Source organism: Drosophila bipectinata, chromosome 2R, assembly GCF_030179905.1.
Source record: "Drosophila bipectinata strain 14024-0381.07 chromosome 2R, DbipHiC1v2, whole genome shotgun sequence".
NCBI classification, from domain to species: Eukaryota; Metazoa; Arthropoda; class Insecta; order Diptera; family Drosophilidae; genus Drosophila; species Drosophila bipectinata.
Genome location: NC_091737.1, coordinates 16,261,282 through 16,275,945, shown reverse-complemented (window position 1 = coordinate 16,275,945; position 14,664 = coordinate 16,261,282). Strand labels below are relative to the sequence as shown.

The 14,664-nt window shown below is 41.9% G+C and overlaps 1 protein-coding gene across 1 annotated transcript in view; it reads left to right on the top strand.

Moving 5' to 3' along the window:
• The first annotated feature begins 9,928 nt into the window (after positions 1-9,928).
• dpr13 (defective proboscis extension response 13) overlaps positions 9,929-14,664 on the top strand; it is a 31,273-nt gene continuing 26,537 nt past the window's right edge. The window contains exon 1 of the mRNA XM_017238831.3: positions 9,929-10,335. Within this exon, the coding sequence (XP_017094320.2) occupies positions 10,221-10,335 (115 nt within the window). The 5' untranslated portion in view covers positions 9,929-10,220. The remainder of the gene's footprint in view (positions 10,336-14,664) is intronic.

Here is a 14,664-nt window from a genome sequence, read left to right as displayed (position 1 = left end):
CAGCGGCGGATTTAAGGAAAAAGGCCCAGTGGTCAAAATTTTTTCAGGGTACATTGAAGGGTATTTTGAAGGGTACAGCACAGAAAATTTGACAAAAAATCTTAAAAATATTTTTTTTCAAGATTTTGATGCAGATTTATGGAGAATCGATCCACAAATCGTTTAAAGTATTCCGCTCAAGAATCGGATGAATATTTCCTAAGATATGGCCTTCGCAGTGGGTCATACGGGGCTCCCCATGCATTTTGCACATTTTGAAGGGGACAGCCCAGAAAATTTGACAAAAAATCTTAAAAATATTTTTTTTCAAGATTTGGATGCAGATTTATGGAGAATCGATCCACAAATCGTTTAAAGTATTCCGCTCAAGAATCGGATGAATATTTCCTAAGATATGGCCTTCGCAGTGGGTCATACGGGGCTCCCCATGCATTTTGCACATTTTGAAGGGGACAGCCCAGAAAATTTGACAAAAAATCTTAAAAATATTTTTTTCCCAGATTTTGATGCAGATTTATGGAGAATCGATCCACAAATCATTTAAGGTATTCCGTTCAAGAATCGGATGAATATTTCCTAAGATATGGCCTTCGCAGTGGGTCATACGGGGCTCCCCATGCATTTTGCACATTTTGAAGGGGACAGCCCAGAAAATTTGACAAAAAATCTTAAAAATATTTTGTTCCCAGATTTTGATGCAGATTTATGGAGAATCGATCCACAAATCGTTAAAGGTATTCCGTTCAAGAATCGGATGAATATTTCCTAAGATATGGCCTTCGCAGTGGGTCATACGGGGCTCCCCATGCATTTTGCACATTTTGAAGGGAACAACCCAGAAAATTTGACAAAATATCTTAAAAATATTTTGTTCCCAGATTTTGATGCAGATTTATGAAGAATCGATCCATAAATCGTTTAAGGTATTCCGTTCAAGAATCGGATGAATATTTCCTAAGATATGGCCTACGCAGTGGGTCATATGGGGCTCCCCATGCATTTTGCACATTTTGAAGGGGACAGCCCAGAAAATTTGACAAAATATCTTAAAAATATTTTGTTCCCAGATTTTGATGCAGATTTGTGGAAAAGAAATCGAAGGTGTAACTTTCAGCACGAGGGGCCCTGAAAGACTTTCGTCGTGGGGGTGCAGTGGGCAAGCGCGCCTTTGCCCACCTGTTAAATCCGCCACTGCCAAAAGTCCTTTAAAATATTTTAAGGTTGACCCTTGTAAAATGAGGAATTTATATAATTTATTCCAAACAATATCAGATCCTGATAAGCACTTTTTATATCAACTACATTATCAGCTATTTTTGTACTTTAATTTCTGATTGAATAAATCTTTTTATAACCAGACTGCCCACGTTGCCAACTGGAAAAAGAAATTAAAGGAACATTTATTAATTTTTGAAGAGCTGCATAAACGAAACACTTAAAACAGTTCGTAAACATTCACTTAATACACTGAGATCAATTAAGTGTGAACTTCATTGGAATATGTATGTGAGCTATTTTTCCCGCCCATTCATCGGGCTCTCTTCAGGTCTGAAGAGTCCTCTTCGGTAATAGTTCGACGATTTATCTCTGCTGTTTTTTTCCCCCAAAGGGAAATGTATAATAATTTTTTTATGCTAATTTCCCAGGGAAAACTTTCCACTGCCAACACTTTATTCCATTGTAAATTATTTGCATTCATTTATTTTTTAGTTTGCATTTTCCACCCGTTAAAAAATTCATTTTTTTTATTTTTATTCCTAAAGTGGCATCAGAGAACATTAAAAATGTGTAACATGTAGCTCCGTTTTTGTTGCCTGCTGAACAAGGTATTATTTTGTGTGTGTTCTCTAAATGTTAATTCAATGCAACATTCTCGTGTAGCTACGCAGTTGCTGCCATGTTTTTAAATAAATAAGAGGCAAGGGGGCATTGGGCAGGGGAGAACATTCCCGCTGCGCCATATGTGTGGGAAAGTCTAAAAGGAAAATCTGGAACGGGGACGGAATGACTCCACTTCTGGGCGGACTCTGCGGGTAACTTTGTAAAGGGGCGGCCTGCCTTGATTTCTGTGACAATATTTGTGTGGTCTAATGGCAAAATGGCATTTGAATTTTAGTCCAATGCTTATTGAGATTTAATCTGATTGTAAATGTGATTTACATTTTTAAAGCAAGCGAGCAAGGGGCCAGGAATCACAATTTGCATTTCAAAGCCCGAAGTGCTGGCCAGAAGAGTAGGTGGGCGGAAGTTTTTATGCGAGGACTCATGAAATTTATTAACGCTTTCATTGCACGCCGGGGAATTGTCGGAAAAGCTGCACAGAGTGTAGGAGCGCGGAGGAGCACGGAAGAGTAAAGAAATCGAGGGGACGAAGGATCAGAGGCTGGAGTGTAACATTTCCTTTGTGTGTCGTAGATTTACTGGTTTACCCTGGTTTTCCAGTTGATTTTACTGGAGGATATTACGTTTTAGTGCTGCGCTTCGCTTTTGTTACAGCTTAGCAGTGCCTCCAAGTTATCCAAATGTGAACTTTAATCAAGTTAAATGGCGCGCACGGGCCAGGTGTGTGGGTGAATGGGTTGGTGGGTGGTTTTTAGCGGTGGTCGGTGGTAAATGGGCGGTGCAGTGGCCACAACTGCCAACAGTCCGGGCTGGGACGGGTAAAGGCAATTAAAGTGCATTAACCACATGATGCGTTTTCCACTTAAATCCACTCTCATCCACGCACCAACACTTGTACGCATGCATACTTGCTGAGTGTTTGGGTCACTGCATCTGTTGCAGTTGCACTTGCAGTTGCAACAGTTGCAGCACTAACCGTGCCGTCCAGACCCGGTACGCACACGCATCCACATCCGCTTCCGTTTCCGGCAACAGTCAAGCCACAAAACGGAAGAGACTGTTGCTATTACACCAAGGAAAAAACTAAAAGCATCGTTTTTCTTCCAAATTTAAAATTAATACAGTGTTTTTCTGAAAATCAGGTTTAATAAGGTTCAATTAATTTAATGGTCTAACTAACAAAAAACCGATGTTTATTATCCCTCTTTTTCACTGTGTCATAATGGTATTGTATAGTGGAGATCGCACCTGACCAGCCAGCGGCAGCCACATGTGCATCCTAATAAAAACTAATTAGGGCCCTACATTCCTCTGCCACCTCCCTGAACCGCCTATCCGCTCTGTTCCCTTGTCGTTTGCCTCGCCCCGGTGGTCAGCAAACTGTTGCTGTGTTGTCGCCCGACATCAAAAGTTCTATTTTAGTTTATGTAGCCAGCATAGAGAGCCCACCCTTGCCACAAAACTGAAACGCACACATTCCGGACCCGAGGCTTTCAAGTCTGATTGTGACAGTCCCATGGTCTGACTCCTTTTCCCCAGGATCCGCACCGCTCACTGAAGGTTAAATGTTCCTCTGACTGACACGAGGAATTTAATTTCATTTTGGCAAAGACAAATACAAAGGCAGACGTCAAGTTATTAGCAATATAAACACACATGTGCCGACAGTTTACTTTCCATTTCCCTGAAGCTTCGCCTCTGCGTGGGTGCATGTGACCTACGTACTACGTATGTATGTACCTCATTTAAAATTCCCAAAATGAGCAAACCAAATCAAACAACAAAAAAGTGTTTATTAAATTGTAAAAAAATTCTCAAGAAATTGCTTTGACGTCACTTAAAATTCTCCAGAAACTCGCGAGACGATTAAAAGTGGGAAGAACGAATAGAAATTGAAGTGATTAGATTCTTCGAATCATAATTGATGATAAAGCTGGCAGGCCTCTCTGATTGGTCGTTGGCCAGTTTCATTGTTTCGGCCATACAATGAATGAGCTGGGCAGTGGAAAATTTTCACCTCTCCACCCATTCGGTGGCTGGTCTTGTCTTGTCCGTATGGTTTCCTTTGGCTTAAGCGGATATAAACTGTTCCATAAGCCGACGTCGTACTTTTAATTTAAAACTTGTGCTCTCCATACTTACCCATATATACGTATACCTCTGTATATTCCAGCAGATCTACCAAAAGCCTCCAGGACGTAATGCAATCAGCAAACAAAAGACAAAGAGCGGCGCTTTCGATTTTTGCTTCGACTGCCTGGACGGGATTTCAACTGGGCCAGGGTCCATTTGGGGGATTTGGGGAAGAGGAAAGAAAGAGACGTTAAGAAGGGGTGGCCACTTAAGCCAGGATTAAGTAGTAAGTTGTAGCATTTTGCACCTTCCTCTTGGGAGTGTGGCCTCCTTTGGAATGTTGGGTCCCACTGGAGTAGAAAACTACATCCCTCAAGTTACATCAATTATTATGATCTCTTGTCGAACTTGTGTCGAGCCATTATTATTTAATTGGCTTTTGAAAAGAGCCTAGAAAAATGTATCAAATGTTATGGTTTGGCTTTTTATTCATTTGAAAAAGTAAATAACTATGAAACAAAATATTCTTGTTTTCTTTCTGAAGCTCTTTCAGAAAATAATAAATTTCCATGAAAATGAAAATGTGTTTACTGCCATTGACGTTTTACCTTTATAATTTTATCCAAACAGCAAAACAGACATTTTAATTAACCACAATTGGATGACATACACCAACAATATATTACATAAAAAACTAGTGGTCTTGTCCAATAATGGAAGAAAAAATTGATTGCCAATTCACTGCAAGCCAACAATAAATTTCAGTTGGCCAACAAACTAAGCGCCATTGCAGTGAGTCGCCTTTGTCTCAGATCGCCTTGATGAAATGGCTTAAACGGATATAAGCTGTTCGGTAAGCTGGCTTTGGACTTTGTTCATTCGAGAGTGCCAAATGGTTGAGGGACTCTTGCATTTTAGCCATATTGCAATCGCCCAAACAAAAGACGCTGCTCCTGGTCCGGTTAAGCGCAGATTAAGTCGTAAATTGCAGTGCTTCGGACATGCAAAAGGTGTCATTGTCATCATATATTCCGCTCCCCACAGTTAATTCACAGCCTTGGGCATAATTAACAAGATATTGCCGGGACAAAGCCCCTCTTTGTTTTTCGTTGTCATCCCGAAAAGATGGAGTGTCCTGCACTGACACATGCCACAATGCTGAAGATCCTTCGCCCGCCTCTGGCTACCCGTTCCCCGCTTCTCTGACAGGTTTTTAAATTAAATCACAGCATTATGGCGGATAATTGGCCGCTTGGCAGCTCGTTTTGGGCCTTGTTCGCAGCTCGTCAGTGGGATATTGTGAAAAAATAATTAACGACACGAATTCTGGTTGCCTAGTGGGTAGTTGGTAGTGGAAAGCGGTATGCGGTATGAGGGAGTGAAAGCCCTGGGACACAATCAATGCAGTAGCAGTAGTAGAGTTGCGACGACATTTATGACTACAGAGCGACCATTGTGCATCAGCCCGAAGGTGATATTGAAGCACTTCAAGGGAATTTCATTTTCGAGCTCAAAAGCCCATTACGACTATCTGGCCAACTTTTGCCAGTAATTTCCAATGGAAACCCGATCTCTGCCATTGGTTTTTGAGGGTGAGGCGAGAGTTTCCTTGGAATGCGATTGGATGGTGGATTTCCCACCGCCACGCCACTGGTTTATTGGACTTTAATCTTTTGCGTACTGATTCGGCAACTTATTACTTAAGTTCCCGCTAAATATTTCAATAAACTTTCGGCGAAAGTTCGTCGGGTGGAAGGGGAGTAAAATTCCAGGGAAAATCGATGATGCCAACTGTTGGATAATCTAATCCCGGGCTGGCAGTGTTTCCAACCAAGAGGGAAAGGCAGCAGAGGCGGCGAGTGAATCGGCAAGAATTACAATAAAAATCAATTTCCATATTCAATTTTCTTAAGTGCTGGCTGAATTCCGGGAGCCTATGGAAAACGGCTGAAAAATGAAAATGAGGCTGTAAAACTATTGCCAATGTTCGTCAGTGTCAGCAGTTTAGATCTAAGGTCCTTGACCAAGAGTCCTTAGTCATACTGGTCGTGCATTTCCACTGTGATTTTGTGGGGCCAGCTTAAGCCTCATTTATGCGCTTAATGGGAAAACCCAAACCTAGAAATCCAACCTAGCCCGGCGACCCGCTTGGATCCAGAAAAGAAAAGTCCAAGGCTGGGGACGTTGTGTGACACATTTCCATTTTGGGGAATTTCTTCATTTCTGCTTTGTTGCGTTGCCTTTTATTTACTGCGAACAACGGGGAACAACAATGCACTGCAGATGGGAAGCGGAAAATGGGAGGAAAAACGGCGCTGGAAACGGTGGAAATTGTGAGCTATGTTTGCCAAAATAATGCTCCTTGTCCGTTCGTCCCTGTCCCTCCGACCAGGGTCGGTGAATAAGGTAGGAGTGAAAAATACCAGCACGTTAAATTGAATTTAACGTGAAATGCAGTGAAACGAAATGAAATTTTCGCTGTCGCAATGTCTAACAAGGACGGCAAAGCAAAACAAAGCGGCAGGAAAATTGAAAATAGGACCCCAACAATTGCAGGATAACTAGAGTCGATAAGAAAAGATGCAAGGACCATGGACCATGGACCATGGAGCGTGGAACGTGGAGCAGTAGCACAAGTCCTCGGCAGATTATCAAACATAATACGAAACTATAGAAAAGCGAGTATCCGTCCGAGAGCAAAAAGCAAATACTTCAATCGAAACAAGATGAAACGAAAAGAATTGAAATGAAACGAAAAGCTGGGTGGTGTAATGCGGGCAGGACGGAGCAGAGGTGGCAGGACGGTGGTGGTGGCAAAGGAAAGCGAATCGAATATTTATTGCCTTTATTAGCGAGTCGATTGAAAAATTTACTGCGCTCAAATTCTATCTGGAACGCTTCACTTCACTCACAGCCATTCAGCCAGCCAACCAACCAGCTGCCGGCTTTGGGTTTTCCGGGTGTCTTTCCGCGGGTCTTCCGGGGCGCGGGCCAGGATGGGGTTTTCCGAGGTGGATAGCCCAGTCCTGGCATGGGCATTGTAAGCTGGAACAGCGAGCAATTCATCTCATCACGCCGTGCCGCGCGCGAAAAACTTTTCCATTTCCAGCTACCTGATGTTGGAGAAGCTGACGCTTCATCCGAAAGGTGGCAGAATTTTTGAAATTTTCACTAGCTGCCGTTTTTGCTGTTGACTTGCAGCTTGTTTTTCCCATACCATCCCCATTACTACACACTGCCACTACCACTTCCACTTCCATTTGGTTTGAGTTGTTTTCCCTTGTTAAGCAGTCTATCTCCCTGGCCCAGTTCATTTGTTTTCAATTTTGGCCAGCTCTTAAGATGTGCTTTCCCATCATCCTCTGGCATGTGAGTAATGCGTCCATCCTTCCATCTCCTGGACGTTTAACCCTTTAAGCGAAAGGCAAATAATTGCATATAAATAAATATATATTTGTGAATATATATTCAGATGCAAAGTAAAGAAGAATACTTCAAATAGTACTATTTATACTACACAGTGGAAATAGTCTGTATATACATTGGAAAGCTTCTATACGAATCTTTATCTGGTCTTTGTTTATATCTTTACAAAAAAAAATGTGTATTAGGTTTATAATTTCTTTCAGTGCTCACGAAGAGCATCCTTAGGCTAGACGAATGCACACTCAAGAGTCCTTGGAACTCCCTGGCTGACTGAATGTCTGGCTGGCCCCGCTTGGGCGTAAACTTCTCGCATTACTGTGCCATAAAGGACACTCGCTGCTCCTTCTTCTCATCATCTTCTTCTTATTCACCATCTGCATCTGTCAGGGTATTTCCGGCGTGTGCATGATGCGTATGTGTGTGTGTGTGGGAGTGTGCAACACTGGGTGTATTTGTGTTTGTTTGCCTTTGTCTCTGGCAGTTTACCTAATTACATTCCGGAAATAAAACGTTGACTGATTGTGCCAATAAATGAAAATAATGACGCACCATTGACTGCAAACTGGAACCGACAAAACTGGCGAACTGACAAACGGGCAACAACTCTGGGCAAACTTTTTCCTCCAGTTTGCTTAGAGCGGCGACCCAGCCAACACAAAAAAGGCACCGAAGATGGCAAACTTCTTGCCTGTCTGGGCTTCTTCCTCTGCTGTTTCGTGATTCTTCTACATGCGCCTCCTGCTTGTCCTTTATATGTACGCTTATTTTGCGAGTCCTGACGAGTTTATTTGCTTGAGCAGCGTTAACTGATTGTCTGTGATTTTCTTGTTTTTAGATAATGAAAGCTGCAGCAATCTGCGGCTGCGGGTACATAAAAGTAAGGGTCTCTCCAAGTGTAACTTTTTATATGCCCCGGCAACAGAAATTGCTGGCAATTTATACAGATACAGCGTAGAAAGTGAGATTGAGTGGGTCAGTAGACCGGATATCGGAGTGTGGAGAGGGAATTAACATATACGTTTGTTAAGATGCTTGATGGCAAGGTTTTCATTGCCTGATTTATGTTTATTATTTGAAAGGAAGTGGAACAGAATGGCCTTTAAAGATTGAAGGACATAGACAATGTTTTCTTTAAGAGTATACATTTGTAGAAGAAATTTTGGAATAGCTTCCATTATCCTTGGAGACTCAAATCCTTGCACATCTTAGACTTCCCGCTGACTAGGATAACAAAATTGCGACAATGTCTGAGGCGTGTTAGCCAGTTGCCATTCGGATTTTTGGCTAGCCCCAAAGTATGCAAAGTGTTCTGGTGTTTCGTTTTGGACAAAGTTGGCCAAAAAACGCGGGAGTTTGCTGAAATGGAAAGTTCGCCCAGTTGAGGACCCCGAAACTTGGTCCCAACTAATTTCAGCACAATAACCCAAATTGAAGCGGTTTGCTGGCTCTTTTGTTTGTTCACGAGGCGATACGACATGAAAGCCGAGTTCCACATGGTGGCGCTCGGCAAATGGCTGCACAAGCGAGGGAGACACGGAGAAAGCGAGAGAAAGAAAGCAGAGAAAGTTGAGAGAGCAGGAGAATCAAACCACGCGCAGCTAGGAAGAGAAATAAAAATTTTTTTTAAGAAATGTTTGCTATAAAAAATCCCAACAGCTGTTAAATAGAATTACCAATATTGAAGTATATTTTTTAAATAAAGGACATTAATTGAATTATATAGTTTTTGGATATTTTATTTTTATTGATGCTTTTAGCTAATAAATTTATATAAATATTGAAACTTAGCTATTTTTTATTACATTCTATTACTTGAAACTTAAATTCCATGTAAGTATTTTTGAATATAATAAAAAAAAACTATTTTTCATTTTAAAAAATATACTAGTTATATCTGAAGTCTTCTTCCGGACTTTATAATTCCCTTTTTGATTGGATGAATGCTATCCTCTCCAAGGACCAATTAAGCAAACATTTTACACGAACACTTCCTGCACAGAGTTGCTATAAAAACTCTCTCTCTCTCCGGCTGAGAGCTGTTTTGTTGGCAAGAGCGAGCTAGCCACGAAGACTGTGCAGACGATGGCTTCTGGCCTGTCTTCATGTCGTGTCGGTGTCCTCGTGTCAGTCGCGTGCGGAAGCGTAATGTAAACAGACGAGCGTTGGCCAAGCATGCTGGTACGGCTGGAGAAGCAGAATCCTTTGCAACCGAAGACAGGACATCGCAGTCCCAGGCTCCTGCTGCCTAATCAGTTAACGTCTGACCATAGCGGTAACGGGTTCGAATCGGATTCTACAATTTCACGTGTTTAGTGCGGGTCAACGGAGCGTATGCGCGATTTCCACATAGCGTATACGCAACGTGGACTGTTTTTTAGCGGAACTATGAGTGCTAGGTGTGACTCAAACTGGCATATGGCTTCCAAAAAAATTGTGACTGGCCCAAGGAGATAATTGAAATAATAAACAAGAAGGATAAAAACTCGATTAACACTGCAAGGTTAATTGGAAGCGCGGTGACTGAAAATGAGTGCAGCCTAGAATGCATTTAATTAGTTTTGAAATAAAAACAAACAAACATAAAAGCCATCAAAAACATTGCCAAAACAAAAACAAGTGGTCCAAAAAAGAAAAACAATTAGAAACGAAGCCAAACGTTTTAATTAAAGTGATGCAATAAAATGGAAATGAATGTGTAGTGACAAATGAAATTAAATTAAAGCTCTGACAAATTGATTCGCAAATGTAAAACAATTGACAGCCAACCAAAAAAAAACTCATAGTAGTGGCAACAAAAAATTGCAACAATAGCTAGCAGCGCAGTGGCATCAACAGTTGCTGCCACAACAACAATCAGCCGCAACAACAACAGCAACAACATGCCGGCATCAAGTGGATTATATCGCATCAAGCATGGCCGTGTCCTTGACTGGCTGCAAAAACCAACGGCACTTATTTTTATTATAGCATACATTGCGGCATGCGGCATTTGCGGTAAATATCACACAAAAACACCCAACACTTTTAACTAAAACATTTTAAAAATAAATAAAAATAATTCTAAAAAAAGAGGCACAAACGAAGCGCATAGATTGCACAAATATAATGATGCATATTCATATTTATTCATGGCAATTTTCAAGGGAATATGAAATTTTTCATGGCGGTTTCTCGCCGAATATGGATAATTTAATTAGGCGTTCACCGATCATGCATTGTTGTGGAAAAGCATTCCTGGCGAGGTAGAAATCGGTCGGAATATTAAATATGGCAAGCTGGACAAAGGAGAAATCGTTAATTTGTTACATTTCATTGGCGCTGTCGAGTGCAGTGACAGGTCAGGCGATGAGCGCGGAAATCGTGCATCACCTGTCAATTCCTGACACCGCAACAACAGTTCGCAGGCCAATAAAGGCAGCGCAGTCCCACAGCAAGAAGAACACTTGTCTGCAGCCGCCACCTCCGCCGGCGGCGTCTGTCTATTCCGCCTGCCTGTCTCTTTCAGTCTCCCTGTTGTCGACTCACTCCCTCCGAGCTAGAGCTGACTCTGTTGGCAATTTGTCAAGCAATCAACAAAGCCAGAAATTGCCCGGCAATAAGACTCAGAGCGGGGGAGTGTTGGTTTGCCGAATCAGGGAAACAAATACAAGGTAAAGTTTCAAATAAACCTATCGAGTGCCCCAAAGGGCTATGGGGGTTGTACAGAGTAAAAAAATAGGTAAATATAGTATATATTATATAGTATATTAATAAACTCATTAAATACATATAAGAAATCTAAGATTAGCCTGATGACGGATTTCTTTTTTTAAGTTCGTAGCCCTTTTTAACCCACAGTAGACTTCTATGTATGTGTGTATATATTTTTGGAACAACATTGATTGGTAATTTAGATTCCTTTTCTTTAAGTGCAACACACCAAAGAAAACACCAATATGGGAAACTAGAACACTTGCTGTGCCACATTTTGTGCGTGCCCCCGAGGGGGAAATGTCAAAGGGGGATGAGTGTCCGTAAAATCGTCACACAAAAACAAAAAAAAAACCGTGCCACGTCTTCGTGCCACACAAACACACACCGTGGCACTTGCAGGCCTCAGGGGCAGCGCACACACTTCTAGCACACACACCAGCATTTCAAGTACAACTACAACTATCATATAGACTACTGCGAAGCAGAACTAGCGCATCCATTGTTGCATGCCACACACCAACTCGTGCCTTTTGGGGCTCACTTCAGCTGTCGTTGTCACTGTCAATGCTGTAATGAAAAATGCACAAACACAAAACGAACAAAAAATAAACGAAAAAAATATAAAAAAAAGAGGCAAACTGAATCCGAACCTGGAGCGACCAGAATGAAAATAGAAACAAACAGAGGAGGCACAAATAAAAATGTAGAATGCAGCTTAGGGCTTAAAATGAGACGAAAAAAAAGCAATTTCAGCTGTGCATGCCGCTTTTTATTTAGAGCGCATTAATATTTAGTCAGCCGCATGCACGTGCCTATATGACTACATGGTTATATGTATGGATTCATGTTCGTAGGCTCATATAAATCAATATTTATGCCCATGGTGCATGTCTGGGACTAGGGCTGGGGCGATAGGCGATGGGCGATGGGATTTTGAAGGCCAGCAGGGACCGCACGTAATGCATTTCTCTTGCACCCAAATCCGCAGCTCAATGGATCCAAATATTTGCATAATGTTACCGAATAAAGTATTTTCAAAAATTCACCGCACTGCAGGCTGTATGCAAAGTGGGAAATCGTGTCAAATTCTGGTGGAGAATATTTGGAGACACCCTAAAATCGAATATAGAATGGGATGTAAGCCTTGAAAAACAAACGATGAAAACGATATTTCAATAAATAATGTATTATTTAATTATTCACTTTATTTGGCTCTTGGTTTTTGGTTTAAAATTGCCTTTGGCTTTCGGCTGCTTAACATAAGACTTTAATTTCAAAAAACTTTTCCAATATACTGGCCCGATTTCCATTAGACAGATCGAATCAAAAGTTTTCCACTCTGGTTTTCAATTTAAGCTACGTCGCAACTCAACCACCACCCACCCACGCCACTCCTCCTCCAGGCTGACGCTGCATTTGTGAGAAAACCACGTGGCTCAAATGCCTGAAAAACAGTCACACATTGACAGCAGTTGCAGTTGCAGCTGCAGCTTCCCAAAGAGTTTCAGTTCAGTTAGGACAGTTACTAGAGCATGACAATTTCATGTGTACGGGGAGTGTGCCTCTGCCACTGTTCGGAATTGTGAAATTGCTGTGAAAGTCGGGCAAAAAGTTGAACCCATTGATGCCAGCCTCGGGATAAGTGGGCCACTTGCGGCTGGTCGGGTTAATTGGGCTAACTATGGTCGAAGCAGCTCCTGTTGCCCCTTTTTTCCTTGGCTGCGTTGGTTAATTGCCACAGAACCGAAATCAGACCTTTTTTTGCAGCGGGCTTATTGGTTTTCCCAACGGAGAGATCGAAAAAATGCAACCAAATTAGTTGAATAAAAATGGATAGTCGATTGACTCCTTTTGTGTTTTTCCCAATGAGTCTTTTTCTGATACCTTAAAATGGCTTTATTTTTCGCGAATTGAATTAAAGAAAATGTTTTTACTTTTTACATTCTTTTTTTTTTAATTTAACTACAAAAGAAGCTCTGTTTTTAAGGCATTAATAAGTAATTTCAAACAATGCCATCAAGTCACTACCTCTACAATAAATCACATGACAAAGCTATAGTTTTTTCCACCCGTTCCAGTAATTTTTTCCCAACTCCCATAGTAATTTAAGCCTGCATCCTAGGATGAATGAGGCAATCGTTTGACAATGGCGGATGACAAAGCGAAAGCCGTTTCATATTCGTTGGGATAAAGGATGCATTTGTTAATGACACGTGATGATTGACGAGCCAGTTGAAAGGAGCACAGAGGTCTGAAAGAAATATTTGCCCAATATGTTCTCATAGCCCAGCATCATAATTTTGAATAAACTTGACGTTGCCAAGGTAGAAAGAAGGTTCAGGGCAATCAGATTCCATGCTGGTGAGGATCCTGTAACTTGGGTCAAGGCCTACATGTGGCAGAACGAGTGGGGATTGGGGCTTGGCGAGGAGGGAAAATACCAAGTTGAAAGCGCGTTGGCAAGCATAATTTAATACGAAACATGCAGGAGCACACACACTTATACACGGCAAATGCAACGGTAACAGAGCCATAAAGCTCACCTGTTACAAATGCAGCGCCACGTGGGCGTGGGCCTGGCATGACCCATCCCGTGGCTGCGGCCGTATCCTTACCCTGTGCTGCGGCAGCCATAATAATCAGCACAAAAACTAATGGTCCCATACTCACACACGTCACACCCACCCACACACACACACCTTGAAAGAGGCAGGACGAGAAATACCCACAAACACACATATACAGGCACAGACACATGCCTGCACTTTAAGCGCTGAAAGCACGTAAATTCTACATAATTCAAAGAAGGCGCCGCCTTTTGGCAATGGCAACTGCGAAGACATGGACATGTGTGTCCTTTCACTGAGCCAAAATCGCAACTTTTCGGAGTTGCGACTAAAAGTTTGGGCTTAATGAAATCTTTTTTGAGCCGAATGTGTCGCAGAAATTTGCTGAAACTCAAGATATTTGTCTTTTGAAAGTCGGAAAAGCCAAGAATGTGAATTATTACAATATTTTTTTTGAAAAAAAAGATAATTTTTCTCTGTGCTACATGTGTGGATTCAAGAGCGAAGTGAGGTAGCCTAACTGCAACACTCAGACAGTTTTTAGTTGCACTTAGCAGCCCTGCCTGCTCAGCCCGTACTTTTTTCCGACTTCCTGCTTTTCCAATTTGCAACTTTTCACCTCGCTTTTTTTCTTATTTTTTGTTATTTTTTTCTGCTTTTTCGTCAGCCAGGCCGTAACTTTCGTTAGCCCGATACAACGAGTCATGGCAGGCTATTAAAGACAGGCTAAAGTCACCTTACCAGGGCTGCCTGGGTGAAAAGCAGGTCAAAAATAAATGCAAATGGCTTTGTGATTTACCTTCGTTGTCTCCCTGGGCTTTTCTGACGGTTTTAACCGCAAAGTTTGACCCGAACCCGGACCAGGACGCGAACAGGAAGAAAACCTGCCCATCATCGCGTATCGAAAGCCCCTGATTATAATCTAAAAGGCCTTTTCCGCGACTCTTCAAAATTTTTGCTAACGAGCTGGTTTTGTTAGCAGGCCAGGATGCAAAGGAAAAAAGTGACAAGTGCCTGGCTAACTGACTGACTCGTTGCTGCCTTTCGTTTTGTGTAATTACAA